This window comes from Trachurus japonicus, chromosome 10, assembly GCF_045865225.1.
Source record: "Trachurus japonicus isolate A0001 chromosome 10, Traja_1.0".
Taxonomy (NCBI): domain Eukaryota; kingdom Metazoa; phylum Chordata; class Actinopteri; order Carangiformes; family Carangidae; genus Trachurus; species Trachurus japonicus.
The window spans coordinates 36424021-36439226 of NC_140916.1; the positions used below are offsets into that span (position 1 = coordinate 36424021).

The 15206-nt window shown below is 43.1% G+C and overlaps 1 protein-coding gene across 1 annotated transcript in view; it reads right to left on the minus strand.

Annotated features, from left to right (window-relative positions):
• Positions 1-1442: 1442 nt before the first annotated feature.
• Positions 1443-15206, minus strand: part of LOC146980351 (uncharacterized) — a 96728-nt gene continuing 82964 nt past the window's right edge. Inside the window, exon 3 of the mRNA XM_085788879.1 lies at positions 1443-2538. Within this exon, the coding sequence (XP_085645005.1) occupies positions 1443-2538 (1096 nt within the window). The remainder of the gene's footprint in view (positions 2539-15206) is intronic.

A 15206-nucleotide genomic window follows, 5' to 3' on the forward strand; every position in this document is an offset into this window, starting at 1 on the left:
CTTTTCCAGTGCCTTTGACACAATTCAACCTAGTATTCTGAGAGGAAAGCTGGAGAAGATGGGTGTAGATCCAACCATCATCTTGTGGGTCTATAACTATCTTACAGAGCGGCCACAGTATGTGAGGCTGGGGAATTGCATGTCAGACACAGTGGTGAGCAGTGTAGGAGTACCACAAGGTACTGTGCTCTCACCTTACCTCTTCACACATTTCACTGCAGATTTCACATCCACATCTGAATCTTGCCATGTTCAGAAGTACTCTGACGACACGGCCATAGTGGCATGTGTGAAGAAGGGACAGGACGATGAATACAGGGACCTGGTGGGGGCGTTCACAGACTGGTGCAACAAGAACAACTTGTTGCTTAATACATCAAAGACCAAAGAAATGATTATTGACTTTGGCAGGTCCAAAAGATCTTTACGGCCTGTGACTGTGGATGGGGTGGACATTGAGAGGGTTCAGTCATACAAGTACCTTGGAGTACACCTTGATGACAGGCTGGACTGGTCCGTACACACAAATTATGTGTACAAAAAGACACAAAGCAGGCTCTTCTTTTTAAGAAGACTCAGGTCTTTTGATGTATGTAATGTAATGCTGCGTATGTTTTATCAGTCTGTCATTGCAAGTGTTACATTCTTTGCTATTGTCTGCTGGGGTAACAACATCAAGGTCAGGGACAGGAACAGACTAGACAGGCTCATCAAAAAATGTAGCTCTGTGATGGGGGAGGGAGCGGAGCTGGTAGAGGCTGTGGTTAAGTGGAGGATGGGGTGTAAGTTGAAGACCATCCTGGGTGACCCCCAACACCCTCTACACAAAACCCTCTCAGGTCAGAGGAGCAGCCGAAGCAAAAGGCTCATCTCCCTGACCTGCAGAACTGAAAGATTTAAGAGATCATTTGTTCCTGCTGCAATCGTTTTATATAACACTTGTTAAAATGTTTTTTGTGTTCATCTTTTTTGTCATTGTTGTGTGAGCTACTGGATTAACTTGAATTTCCCTGCTAGGGATGAATAAAGTATTCTCTATCTCTATCTCTATCTCTATCTATTAAATAATACTGTTTGAGCCAAGTTTGTCCACTCCGGTGGGTGCACCGCCACCTATGTATTTGTAAACAATTCATTCTAAGCTTTTAATCAATAATCAGTTTTAAGAGTTTATAAATAAAAAAGTCAAAATTCTCTGATTTCAGCTTCTTTAATGTGAATATATCTGGTTTCTTTGCTCCTTCATGACAGTAAAATGAGTCTCTCTTTGGTTTGTGGACAAAACAAGACATTTGAGGACGTCATCTGGTGGTTTGAGAAACACACTGATATTTTTCAACATTTAACATTTCATTACATTACATTCATTACATATCAACAGATTAATCGATGATGAAAATAATCATTAGTTGCTCGGGTGTAGGACCGGAGCGTCCTGTCCTCTACCTGCTGTGCAGCTGCTGGTGTTTCTTCAGGTTGTGGGACTGGCTGTAGGCCTTCCCACACTGCCCACACACGTACGGTTTTTCTCCGGTGTGGACGCGCCGGTGGCTTGCTAACCCACTGGAGTTAATAAACGCCTTCCCACACTGCTCGCAGCTGTATGGCCTCTCTCCTGTGTGGACGCGCTGGTGGATCATTAACTCTGAGGACGTAGAGAACACCTTCCCACACTGCTCACAGCTGTACGGCCTCTCTCCGGTGTGGACGCGTTGGTGGACCATTAAGTGTCCGGACTGAGCAAACGCCTTCCCACACTGCTCACAGCTGTACGGCCTCTCTCCGGTGTGGACGCGTTGGTGGACCGTTAACTCTGAGGAGGTAGTGAACGCCTTCCCACACTGCTCACAGCTGTGTGGTTTCTCTCCGGTGTGGGCGCGCTGGTGGACAGTTAAACTTGAGGAGGTAGCAAACACCTTCCCACACTGCTCGCAGCTGTATGGTTTCTCTCCGGTATGGACGCGCTGGTGGACCATTAACCTTGAGGAGCTAGCAAATGCCTTCTCACACTGCTCACAGCTGTACGGCCTCTCTCCGGTGTGGATGCGCTGGTGGACCGTTAAGTTTGTGGAGCTAGCAAACGCCTTCCCACACTGCTCACAGCTGTACGGCCTCTCTCCGGTGTGGATGCGCCAGTGGACCGTTAACTCTCCAGAGGTAGTGAATGTCTTCCCACACTGCTCACAGCTGTACGGCCTCTCTCCGGTGTGGATGCGCCGGTGGACCGTTAAATCTCTGGAGTTAGTGAACCCCTTCCCACACTGCTCACAGCTGTACGGCCTCTCTCCGGTGTGGATGCGCCGGTGGACCGTTAAATCTCTGGAGTTAGTGAACCCCTTCCCACACTGCTCACAGCTGTACGGCCTCTCTCCGGTGTGGATGCGCTGGTGGACCGTTAAGTTTGTGGAGCTAGCAAACGCCTTCCCACACTGCTCACAGCTGTACGGCCTCTCTCCGGTGTGGATGCGCCGGTGGACCGTTAAATCTCTGGAGTTAGTGAACCCCTTCCCACACTGCTCACAGCTGTACGGTTTCTCTCTGGTGTGGATCCGCTGGTGAATTTTCAGTTTGGACAAGTCGGTGCACAATGTGTCGCACTGCTCACATCTGTACACCGTCTGTCCACATTGGCGCCGCCGGCGATGAGCGTTCAGTTGAACTGAGGTCCGGAACGTGTTACCACACTCATTACAGCTGTGTGATTTCTTCTTGGTGTGACTCTGTGTGGGATGATGGATGGACATTAACTACCGTCATCATCGTCATCATACAGCTTGTTGATGCAGCTGTTTTTTAGTTTTCCTTTTTAAATTCTTCATTAATACAAATCTTACAAGCAGAATTATTTCCAGTACAAATTATACTTTGAAACTAAACAAAACATGTCAGCGTTTTAGTTGATATAGTAACAAGTGATGGGAATTAGAGCGCTTAATGGTTCAAAAAGTTACTGTTTTCCCCGTTATAACTGTTACCATTTCTGACAATAAAATTCTCTGTTGCTTGACTCAAGAAGTTAAACAGTTACTTTCTCGCATGAAAAAATATTAAAATTTAATAAAGTGACGTAACAGCGCTACAGCAGGAAATAAAGTAGGCAAGTTAGGTTTTAGACTTTTTAGTGAACCACAATATAGAGTTGCAGCTAACAGTTAGCTTCATCTCTTGACTCGCTCCCACTGAAAACAGAAACACAGACCTGTGGACCGGAACCGGACGGACCGGAGGGCTCCTTGTCCTGGTGGACCGTGTCCTGCTCCTCCCCCGTAGTCCTAGTCTGCCCAAACAAATCCAGATCCTGGTTCTCCTCCTTTATCATGTTGTAGTCCTGGTTCTCCTCCTTAATTCCGGTCGTGTTCTGATCCAGGTCACTAATTTCCCGGTCCAGGTTCTCCTCCTTCATCCTGGTCCTGGTCAGACGGGACCTCCTCATGGTGCTTTTCCACTAGCTCAGTACGGTACAGCACGGCTCTACTCGGTTTTATCCTCTTTTCCTCCAGCCCCTCCTACCTGGTACCTCCTACTTCCCCTGCCTTCCCCTGATTGGCCAGAGCGTCGTCACTGGAAGACGAGTGAGTCTGGAGCTGACGAGAGGAGAGAAACAAGAGAGAGACGATGTGATATGACGACCCCGCCCCCCCTGAGGAGCAACTATGAAGAACTCAGAGCTGGAGAAGCACCAGCAGAAATGTTTGAAGAGAAGTGGGCAACCAGCATTTTTTTTTAAAGTTCAAGGTGTCCCAAACAAGTATCCATCGGTTTCCCTCCAAATAAGGTCCCTGGTTTTATATATTTCCTCCTCCAAGTTACCTCAGTCATATTTTATAAATAGTAATTTATTACAAAAACATGAACTTTGATGTTCGTTTGCAGTGATAATCCCAGAAAGCAAAGATGAACACCACACTTGCTCCATTTCCTTTTCATTAGTGTTTACAGATCTTCCATTCATTTAAACACTCAACTCATTTGTGTTTGTTGTCAGAGCTTAAATAATATTCAGACACAAACTTCCAGAAGTATTTCACTGGTGTATGGAGGGAAAGTACATCTTCTGTGAGAGCTGGACCGGAGAGAATAATATTGGGACCAATATCTAAAATCATGTCCACATTACATTATCCATTTAGAATGATAGCACTCACATCCAGCACACTGTATCAAGGATCTGTCCTTCTGAAATGGTGAAAATAAATGTGAAACAAATGTTTAGTATAAATCATACACATGCTTATTAGCTTGTAGATTACCTGCAGGAAAAGTTTGAGTAGAATATTAAGTGTTTGCACATTCACACATTTCACCAGTCACACAACACTGTCTGGCTAACCTATTATACTCTGTGATTATCATCCTAAACGGTATGCATGCAGCCCCCAATTTACTAGCCAGGCTAGCGCCGTCTACTGGTTCCGGCAAATTTCATTTGCCTCAACAATGTAGTCAGGACACTAGCAATGCGTTTCGGTTTGCTCCGTCCGCCAGAGCGGACGGACCAATCAGCGAACAGACGGGTAAGTGAAGGCGATGACGTTGAACTCAAGCGCTCAAGATTAACCTATGAGCTTAACCGGTGTATAGCACACGTGACCACCAAGCAGCAGCGATTAGTTGAAGCAAATGTAAGCAACCGCCTCCCGGAAGCAAACGAATCCCTATGGCTCGTGTTCAGACGCTTTTTGAAATGTAATGAAATAAGCGGCTGATGCATCAGGCTACCAATTTACCACCACACCCTACACTCCTGAACTTTCACACCTCCAAGCATCCCCCACCACTGCTTTGACTATGAATGGATTAGAAAATGAGCAGGAATTTCTTTAGAAAGCCCTGCTCAGCTTTCTGTGATGAGGAAACTTTCTGTGATGAGGAAACTAGACTAGGTCTAGTTAGAAATAAAGTAGTAAATTATAATGATATGCCATGGCAATATATTTAATTCCCATATACATAATAAATACAATAGCATAAAATAAAACAATATTTGTAAGAAAACATAAGGACGAGGGCTAGAATGTTTAGAACATATATAATTTAAAGTATTAAGAAAAAATGCAGTTTTACAAAGTTGGTCTCTTCGGGTGATGTTCCCATGTATTGTAACAAAAAAGGTTGTTAACAAAACAGTAGTTGATGTGGACTGAAGCAAAAACAAAGATGACTGGCTTCCCTCCGGCTGTTGGTAAGAACTGTGTGAACCCACCACCATCCAACTCAAACTAATCACCCTTCATTTCAGGCAGCTGGCCAGCTGCTGGGTGTTAAGTAGCCTCGCATCACCAGGCTCTTCAGACAACCAAAGAGCCTGGTGTCTGTTACCTCCGAATTTCGTCTGCATTCTGGTTTCTGTCTGTAGCGGATACCAAAATCACCAAATTCACCAAAATAAAAGTGTTCACCAACATAAAACTTATAAAATAGACATTAACTTGTAATACAGTAAAAGCAAAATGTTAACTTAATGGCTCGGGGACTTTCTTGTAAATTATATTCCTCAAATTAAAGAGTTTTACCGCATTTTATTAACTCGGTGCTTTTATTTTGACATAAAGGTCTGTCTCTCTCACCCTGGATCCGTTTCCTACCAAAACAGCGAGTCAACGGCCCCAGACTAGATGTTAAGCAAACAAAATGAAAAGGTACTGCACCCTTGTGGTCAAAGTAAAGTACTTGCACAAAACTCAAACTAAAGAATGGCTCCCAGATTTCAGATGTGGAGGCAATGGGCCTGTCATCATTGAGGCAAGAGATGTTCTTGGTCTTAGGAACCGGGATGATAATGGACTCTTCTTGGTTTTCTGTTACTGCCCGTAAGTGTCACAGCTTGACTACGGCCACACTATCTATAGGATTGCTTGTCCGACCACCCTAGCAAAACTGGATCCCATTTATCATGCTGCCCTGAGACACATAACAGGCTCAGCCTTCAGAACCCACCATTGCACTTTATACACACTTACAGGATTTTCTTCCCTTAATACTCGAAGGTTATTGCACTGGTAAACCTTAATCTACACGGCTATTTTAGGCAAGCTGTCGCACTACATCTGTTCTAAGTTTATTGTTGTCCAGTTGACACACAATCTTAGAGGCAACAGTTGGCTGCGATTTAAGGTCCCCCATATGAGGACCGAGTTAGGGATGAAGACCCTCTCTCACTCTGGGCCATGGTCGGGGAATGACCTACAAGCCAGGATGAGATTGGGCTCTCTCATCCCTCTTTCTGGCTTCAAACACACAATCTCAGAACTTTTAGTCACCAGCTGCACCTGTGACAATTAATTTAATTCTGTAATTGTGCTGCTCGTTTGATGTTCAATGTCTCTTGTTACCTTGATCTTATTGTGTATCTTGGCACGTCACTGTCCCCTAAGAACATCATCAACTCCAACAAACAGCTCAGACTGAGGATGATCGGAGGGGAATGGATTCCTGCTGACAAGCTGAACCAACCTGTGAGGTCTGAGGAAGGTACTGCACCACATTCACACACATACAGACACACAGATCAAAGACATACACATCACTACAAATTGTGCTTCAACACTGATAGTTATGGAGAAACTGAGTGAAAATGATGCACATGTGGTCATCAGGTCAAATAGTTAGAAAAACCATTACCATCCCATTTAAATGTGCGGATGCAAGCTTCAAACATGAATCCATGCCCTCTGAAATCGGCCCCATTAACCTGATGGGCAGATACTTGATGTGCAAATTAGACCTTTGTCTGGTCTCAACCCCAGATGTAGCAAAACAAACTATCTGATGTTCTCACACTCCTTTGTTCACCACACCCCAAACCTGCAGTATGCATGTCAATAGAAACTGCAACCGTAAACAGCCTCTTTCAAGCTTGTTACAGAAGATAGAAAAAAAGAGTTTTAACAATGTCATGACACCAGAGGACCTGCATTGCACCTCCTGTGTCACCAGGACCTGATGAGACATATGAGGAAGGTTGGTTGGGAGAGAGAGTTGATAACTTTTGTGAACACATATCTACCAGACACAACACAGATGAGCTTTATCATTCTCTCTCAAAGCAATTCAGTTTGACATGTACACCATGGACCATTCAGTCCCACACATCACACTTGCAAAACACCCATAAGATGATGGGGAAGATTGGGGCCCATTCAAGAAAAACATGTAAGCGTGCAGCCAATTGGCAAGAAACATCTGATCGATCGACCTTAGTTTTACCATCATTGCAGGGCTGCTCTTCAGAGTTTTACCTCCAGTGGTAACACTTTATAATGAGTACACACTATTAAGCATTAGTTAAGCATGAATAAATATTGAATTCATAATTTATAACATGAATACTCATTAGTATGTAGTTAGTAAACATAGTTATAAATGTTTTACTCATCATTGGTAAGCACAGTAGTTATGGATTAGTAAACACTGAATTCATCATTTATAAAGCATGTTTCTGACGTAAATACTCATTAGTATGTTTACAATCACAGTTGTAAATGTTTTACTCTTCTTTAATAAGCTCATCTATATAAACGATGGATTCAGCATTTCCAAGCGCTCTTACACGTCCAGTATGAATGGTTAGTGAGTGTTAGTAAATGTTTTATAAAAACTCACAAATTTAATTCCAATGGATGACTTATAAACAGTTATTAATGCAGGAATTCATGAATTCAGGCAGTTACAAAACACTTACTACTCGTTAATTAAGTATTTTGTGTGAGCTCATCTAAAGTGGGCACTATCTATGCCTTATAGAGCATTTACAAATGAGATATTAAGGCCGGCAATGCCCGAAGACTCACAAAAGTCTTGGTTATCAAGACCAAGGAGAGACACAACACGATATAGTTCATATTGCATTGTATTTATTGCAACTTGGGAATATTATAAGGGTCTGGTAAAAACGAAACTTATCAACCAGCGCATCCAGCGTTTACCATTTGTATTTATAAACGAGTCTGTGGCGGCCGCGACTCTCTGCCTGCTCTCTCCCTCTCGCGCTGGCGCACACGCACTTACACACACGGGCAGATGGACAGGTCGTGTTGTGACGGTAACATGCTAATGCTAGCTAATGTGTTCAAATTGCTATGGGGGGTTCCTAGTAGTGAAATGGCACCCGGGTACCGCCCAAGCCGAGCGAGTACTCGGATATCGGCTTCAGCCCTACAAACAATACGGCATCTACATTGATATCAGTTCACTCCGAACCATAGACTTTATAAAGCTCCGAACATACATCCATGACTCCGAAGCAGTCTTTTGCCCCCTGGTTTGGGTTGCACGCGCACCGGCGGTCGCTGGACGTGTACGTCGACGAGCCTTCAGCACGTCATCAATGTGACGACGCTGGGAGGCGGCTTTTTTGTGTGTGTTTATAAAACAATAAATTAATAATAATTTGTATAATATAAGTATATATAGTATATATACTTGTTTTCTCCTTCTCATCCCCTCTACAGTAGCGCACAGCCTCTCCCAGACTGTCATGTAGCTTACGGTAAATTCTCATAAATAAAAAGCTGAGTCTCAATTAGACGGGTCTGTCTCTAGGTTTGAGCTAATCAATTAGACAATTAGAAGCCGGGTCTGTTTCTATTTTCTACAAGTTCTTGTGAATGAACAAAACCTCTTAAAGTGCTTCATTCCTGCTCCAACAGACCCGACCCGGTCCTGAGCTGATTTGTTAGAAATTAAATAAAAGCCTGTCCCATAAACGGCCGTCTATTAACATGTCTATTAACATATCGTGAGTTGATGTCGATGTGACTGTATTGGCTATAAACTACAGGTCCACAACCTGGAGACGCCCCCCCCCTCCTCCCTGTTTTTATTCACAAATCGCACACTGAGTATAATAACAGCCTAATAATGATTATTTCATGTGTATTGTTCACATACAGTGCCTGTAAGCAGAGGGAGAACACTGGCATTAGTTCTCCTACTTGAAGGATTGCAGAGGAGGCGTAGAGGGAGAAGGAGCAGATTTTGGGTTCATCCCCTCAACCAGCAAAGAAGACAATAAGGCGATTTTCACCATCTGGTGGCCGAACTGAGGCTGGACAGCCAACGCCACCACCAGTATTTCAGGATGAGTGCCGAGCAAATGGACAAATTTCTATCCTTCATTGGCCCAGAAGTGACCAGGCAAAGCACGAACTACAGAGCTGCCATAGAAACTAAGCAGAGACTGGCTGTAGCACTAAGGTAAACCACAAACAAATGAAATCACAGACCACAAGCTGAAGAAACATTTTTAATAATTTTCAAATAAAAATGTGAACATATACACGTAATAAGTATTTAAAGTATTTAAAAAAATAGCAAAAGTGAAAAAGATTAAAGAGCTTTTAAAAAAACAGAATAAAAACTTAAATACTTTAATATAGTAACATTAAAAAAAAGTTAAATCTTCAGGCAAACAAACAATTTTTCTCTTTTTACATTTACTGCATCATGTCTGTGTAGTATGGCCCTGTAGCGTTTGGGTCTTCCCAGTCAGAATGCAGCATTTCTGTGAATGCCCCTGTTTGTGGGGGGTGGTTAATGGGCCGAAAATGTCCTGGAGTGGGGGGAGGCAACGGTGCTCTAGGAGGAGGAGGAGGTTGAATTTGTGAGGTGTGAGATCTTTGTCTCAGAGCGGGGAAAGTGGCTTGTTGATCCTGGCCTCTTTCAAGGTTGTGCAACAGAGACAGGATCTCCATTTTTGCCTGTTGTCTACTGTCGTTATTTAGTCTGTGCAACATTCGGACAATGCTCAAGGCAAAATGGTACGCCTCATCCAGGTCCCCATCAGGCATGTGAGGACATCAGTCGCTCCCCAATGTCTGCGTCAATAATTTAATGAAATTTACTTTTGTTTAAGTAATTAATACAGACCTTCTTGGTTGGATGTAGGGCAAAAGGAAGGACATGATGTCTGTATATATATCCACTCCTTTTGTGTGCCACCTGCCGATCCACTTGGAAGGTTTTTTTTCTTGTTTTTCACAAAAGCATCCCGTAAAACCTTCCATCTCGCTTTACACGTATCAGCTGAAACAAAGGAGAGACACGGGTGAATATCAAATGTTCACATGTAACTTATATTTATTTGCTTCTTCCCTCACAGGTACATGGCTTCCGGGGATTCCCTACTGAGTCTGGCATATAGCTACCGCCTCGGGCACGCAACAGTCATGAAGTCAGTCCACATGGTGTGTGCTGCCATTGCGAAAACCATGATGGAGAGGTTCCTGCCCAGGCCAACACAAAACACATGGGAGGAAGTGGCTGACGGCTTCTGGAATAAATGGAAACACGGGAAACACGTGACCATCCAAGCCCCACCACAGACCGGGAGTCAGTTTTTCAATTATAAGAAAACCTTCTCCATAGTGCTGTTGGCACTTGTGGACTCGAACTACAAGTTCAGGGTCATTCAGGTGGGGGACTTCGGAAGGACCAGGGATGGTGGTGTATATGCTGGGTCAGCTCTGGGGAGAGGAATGGAGACCAAGTCACTTCATGTCCCACCTAGTACCTCTCTGCCTGGCGCTGCTCACTTGGGTGATGTGCTCACTCACCAAAAGAGGGTTTTTAACTACAGACTTTCAAGAGCAAGGATGGTGGTTGAGAATGCTTTTGGCATTCTCTCATCCAGGTGGAGAGTGCTGCATCGCAGGATCAACATGTGGACACCCTTGTTGTGGCTGCATGCCTCCTCCACAACTTCCTGCTTCCCCCGAAGGAGAATATGAGGTTGCTGGAGGAGGCAGAGCAACAGGGGAGAAACCTGCCACCCGTACGCAACATGGGAGGAAACATGTGTCATGTGAGGGAGATCTTCTCCACCTATTTCAGCTCCCCACAAGGCAGTGTGTCCTGGCAGGACAGGATGGTTTGAAAGCTTTTTTTTAAAGGTTCATGAGGCAGGATTTGTGAAGAAATGCACATGCGTTTTAAGTTTTTTTTTACTGCTAATGGGCGATGAAGCGTTCAAAACCAAAAAGAATGAGCCCACTCGCGTATCTCTCTGTTGCCTTGAACAGGCTGTGTGCTGCATAATGCGCTGCAATTCTGGGTCCAAATTTCCCGTGCTGATCGTTTGTCTTCTGTTTTTGTTTAGCTCATTTATGTTGTCTGCTTATGACAGGGGTGGAACCTAGTAGAAGTCCGTCTAGGACTTCGTTCCCTCCTTGCGCAGCATTATACGCTTTTTTTGTGCTAAATAAATGAACCTGAACTGAACCTGAACCTGAAATAGACGTCAGATCTTGTTTGTTTTTTAATCATTCTCATTGCAGATTTATTGTTCTATTATTCTAAAGGTGGCATCATTCATTGTAAATAAAACATTTAAAAATTAGCCTGCTGCCTCACAAAATGTAGTGTCAACTGCCACCCCCCATTGTAAATGCAGTGCCACTCTGTCCGCAATGGGGTCTGCTCCCTATTCAGACATCCCGCAATTCCGACATGTCTCTATTTAGACATGCCGGTATTCCGACACTTTTTGGTATCGCTATTCCGACACGTCATCTTTTTTGTTTTTTGTTTTTACACAGCTGCGATACCCAGGCGCGTCTCTCTCTCTCTTTTTCTTTTCAGCATGCCTATCACCGGTTTGATGAGGGAGTGATGTTCTTAATCTCAACAACTAAACTATCAAGTCGCAAACAAAACTGACACACATGATAAACAAACAGAACTATGCTGCAGTTTGTTTGTAAAGTTCACCTGTCACCTTCAGCACCACGGACAGCGCCGCGGAGAAGCTGCAACTGTGAGCGTCTGGGCTCTGGGCTTAGGGCCTGGGGCCTCATTTATCAAAACTGTAAGTAAGCAGTGTAAAACTGCTGCTACTAAATTTTTTGCTTAGGCCTACGGCGAAGAGACACCCAAAATATTGCTACTAAATTTTTTGCTTAGGCCTACGGCGAAGAGACACCCAAAATATTCACACCTTTTTCAGATCTATCAAACTGTGCATGCACAACTCTCCGCAATTTCTCTTTGATAAATCAAACTGGATCCAAGAATGGTGCGCACGTGAACACACCTCATATTCCACCCCCGGAATGCCTAGACACAACAATATATGGTCAGCACGTGCATATTAATTAGCCATGTGTGCTCTGTGGAGCAGCAACAAAGTGACAACATAGTGACAACGAAGACAACGGGCAGAGGGCAGGGGAAAGAAAGCGAAATACATGGCATCGGGAATAAATCAGTCAGAAGAATGATCTTGCATTTTAATAAGCTACAATAAAAACAAAAACCTCCCAAATCTCAACAAAAGGGAGCAGAAAGAAGAAAAATCTTATGTAATCTGCCTCTTTATCCCAGAAAATCTTTTTTTTTCTCTTTTACCTATGTCAAAACAATGTAAAGCAGGATTTCCAGGATAGTTACCATTACTTTGAACGCCTTTCCACTACACAGTTACAGCTCTACTGGACTCTATTTAGGTCATTTTCCATTACAGCTGAGTCCTTTACAGTTCCTCCTCAGGGCCGCGTTGTCTCACTCTTTATTCTCTCGTCAGCCCCAAACACCTCGTTAACTCAGGTGACAGAATAATAACAGTCTCAGTAGCTGCAGATCAGTGGGCGCTGCTGCCGGTGTGTTTTTAAACTTGGAGGGTTTGTTTTTTCTTCTCTCTTATAGGCCTATATATGTATTTGTGTATGAGAAACAGTGTCTCAGATGAAAAAAAAAAAAAATCAGAAGGACATATCTGACTATAACGTAATCAATCAATGTCGGAAAAGCGGAATGTTTGAAAAATAGTAAAGTGCCGCTACTCCGACAATGAAAAAAAAAAAATGTTGGAATAGTGGGACGCTTGAAAAATAATGTTAATGCCGCTATTCCGACAATTAGAAGTCAATGTCAAAATAGCGGCATGTCGGAATAGCAGCATGTAACCAAATTAAGCACTGAGAGTGACTGAGAGACCCGTGTTTCAGACCAAACACTCTATGTAAGTGATTGCTGTCGGAAGATATAACTATTTAAGACTTATATTAACACAAACATTCCGCTTACTTCTGCTTTAATATACTCAGTAGCCTAACTTTAAGAAGCATGACGTACACACACAGAGTCACACACACAGAGACACAGACACACGCAACTCAGTGATGTTCTCTTTTTTTGTTGGTTGGTTTTCCAAGACAGAAACCATCAGTTTTTGTTTTTTTAAATGTGGATTTATAGCGTTTTGAAAAAAATAAACTGAGTTTTTAATCAACAATATTGTTGTTTGATTTAATAATCATTGTTCAACATGTTCAGACTGAGCCAACAATCATTTTAACAGGATAAATTGAATATTAACAAAATGGGTGGGTCTAGGTAAAAAATGTCATTTTCTGGAAAACTATTCGAATGGATTTATAACGTTTTTGGAAAAGAGCTCTTATATGTAAGTATTGTGAAAAATGCTTTGGCAAAAACAAATCTCTGTTCATGCCAATAAAGCAAATTGAATTGAATTGAGAGAGCGAGCGGACCGGGGCACAGCTGCAGTGATCTGTGTGACTGGCCTATCACAGAACGTGGACACAGTCAGCTATCCAATGAGGATTTTCATTTACCACGAGCACAGATATTGACTTTTATTACTCGTATAAAACTCGTACCTATCAAAAGTGCTTTATCTGTACCGGATACTCCCTTCAGCCGAGTATCCGGCTCAACCCCAGTCATAACATGACGATAACATTCGCTGTAAAGCTGTCCAATAAAACAGTTGATGTATATCAAGTACACCTGGTTGTTTTTATGTGCTTCCCTTTCCCCAAAAGGAACTGGGACGGAACAATGTGATTGTCCGTTGGAAAGCCTTCCAATAAAACAGTTGATATTTATCAAATACACCTGGTTGTTTTTATGTGCTTCCTTTTCCCCAAAAGGAACTGCGACGTAACAACGTGATTGTTAGTTTCTCATAGCACAAAAGCTCTAGCTTTCACACATTATCAAAAAACAAAACATAACTAGTCAGTCAATAAATATTTGTTAAATCAAATAAATTGCCAGTTATAAAACGTAGTAAGATAAGTACTTTCAAATCTGTTAGTATTGTGGGCAGTAGCGGAACGAATCAGAGCCGGGCCAGGGGCGGGGTACATGACCGGGCCCTTTAAACCCAAATAATAAAGCTCATCATAACATCGTTTTACAACATACACATGCCTGCAACAACGGGGCTTACACACTTCAGCACCACTGAGAGCAACTATGTCATTTTGAAGTCCATCAAACGGACATGAAGTATAACAAACCAAGAGAACAACAAAAACATTAGGCTACATGGCCCCTAATAATAAAAAAACACAAAAGCAGTTCAGCACCACGGATAGCGACCACATCATTTTGACACCCACTTTAACTATTTCAACTAATGACAGCACAGACAGTAGGCTATATCAATAGCTATAAAGTTTAGTAAAAATGGCACATTGGCCCACATGTTCATGTACAAACATTTCAATATGAAGTAGCTACAGTACTCACCACTATTTGAAGGGCATACGAGAGCCTTGCCCAGCGCTCTACCTGTAACCTGACGCTGCGGCTGAATCGCGCCTGTTTAATCATCACTGATCATCATGTTTGTGTTTAAATACAGCGGGGGACTTCTTCTTCTATAGTGGGGACTTAAGTGTTTATGTGTGGCAGCGCTGCAGCGCCACACAAAGCAGCTGGCCAGGAAAGCTGGGGCCGATGTCCCAACTGTAGTGCTCACTAAGCCGCCGGGCAGCTTGGTGTAACTCCTCATCTCCTGCGCGCAGCAGTGTGTTGGGGTGAATTGCCTCAAACATATTCACAATTCCATTTAAGCTGGTGAATCTTCGGGACAGTTGCTGGATGACAATATTAACACAAGCATTGAAAACGTTTACCCGAAAGTTGCTCTATGCGTCAGTGAGGCAATTTACCCAAAATACACTTGGAGACAATATCAGCGACCCACTTGTTAATTTGCACGTCGTAAAATAAAATGTTAGAGTGGGGAAAAAAGCCAGTCATACAGCACAACTTTTTATTCAATATTTTACACCTACTACTTCACTTATGTCAGTCTTGTAAAGTAAAGTTTTCAGCAACCATGACTCATCCTGACTGGGGCAACCTATACAAGCTCACATACGTCCATACGTACGCTCTCTTGATTGTGATAATTAGAAAAAAAACTGTCTAGTAGTGTTGATAGTTAAAGCCCCTGT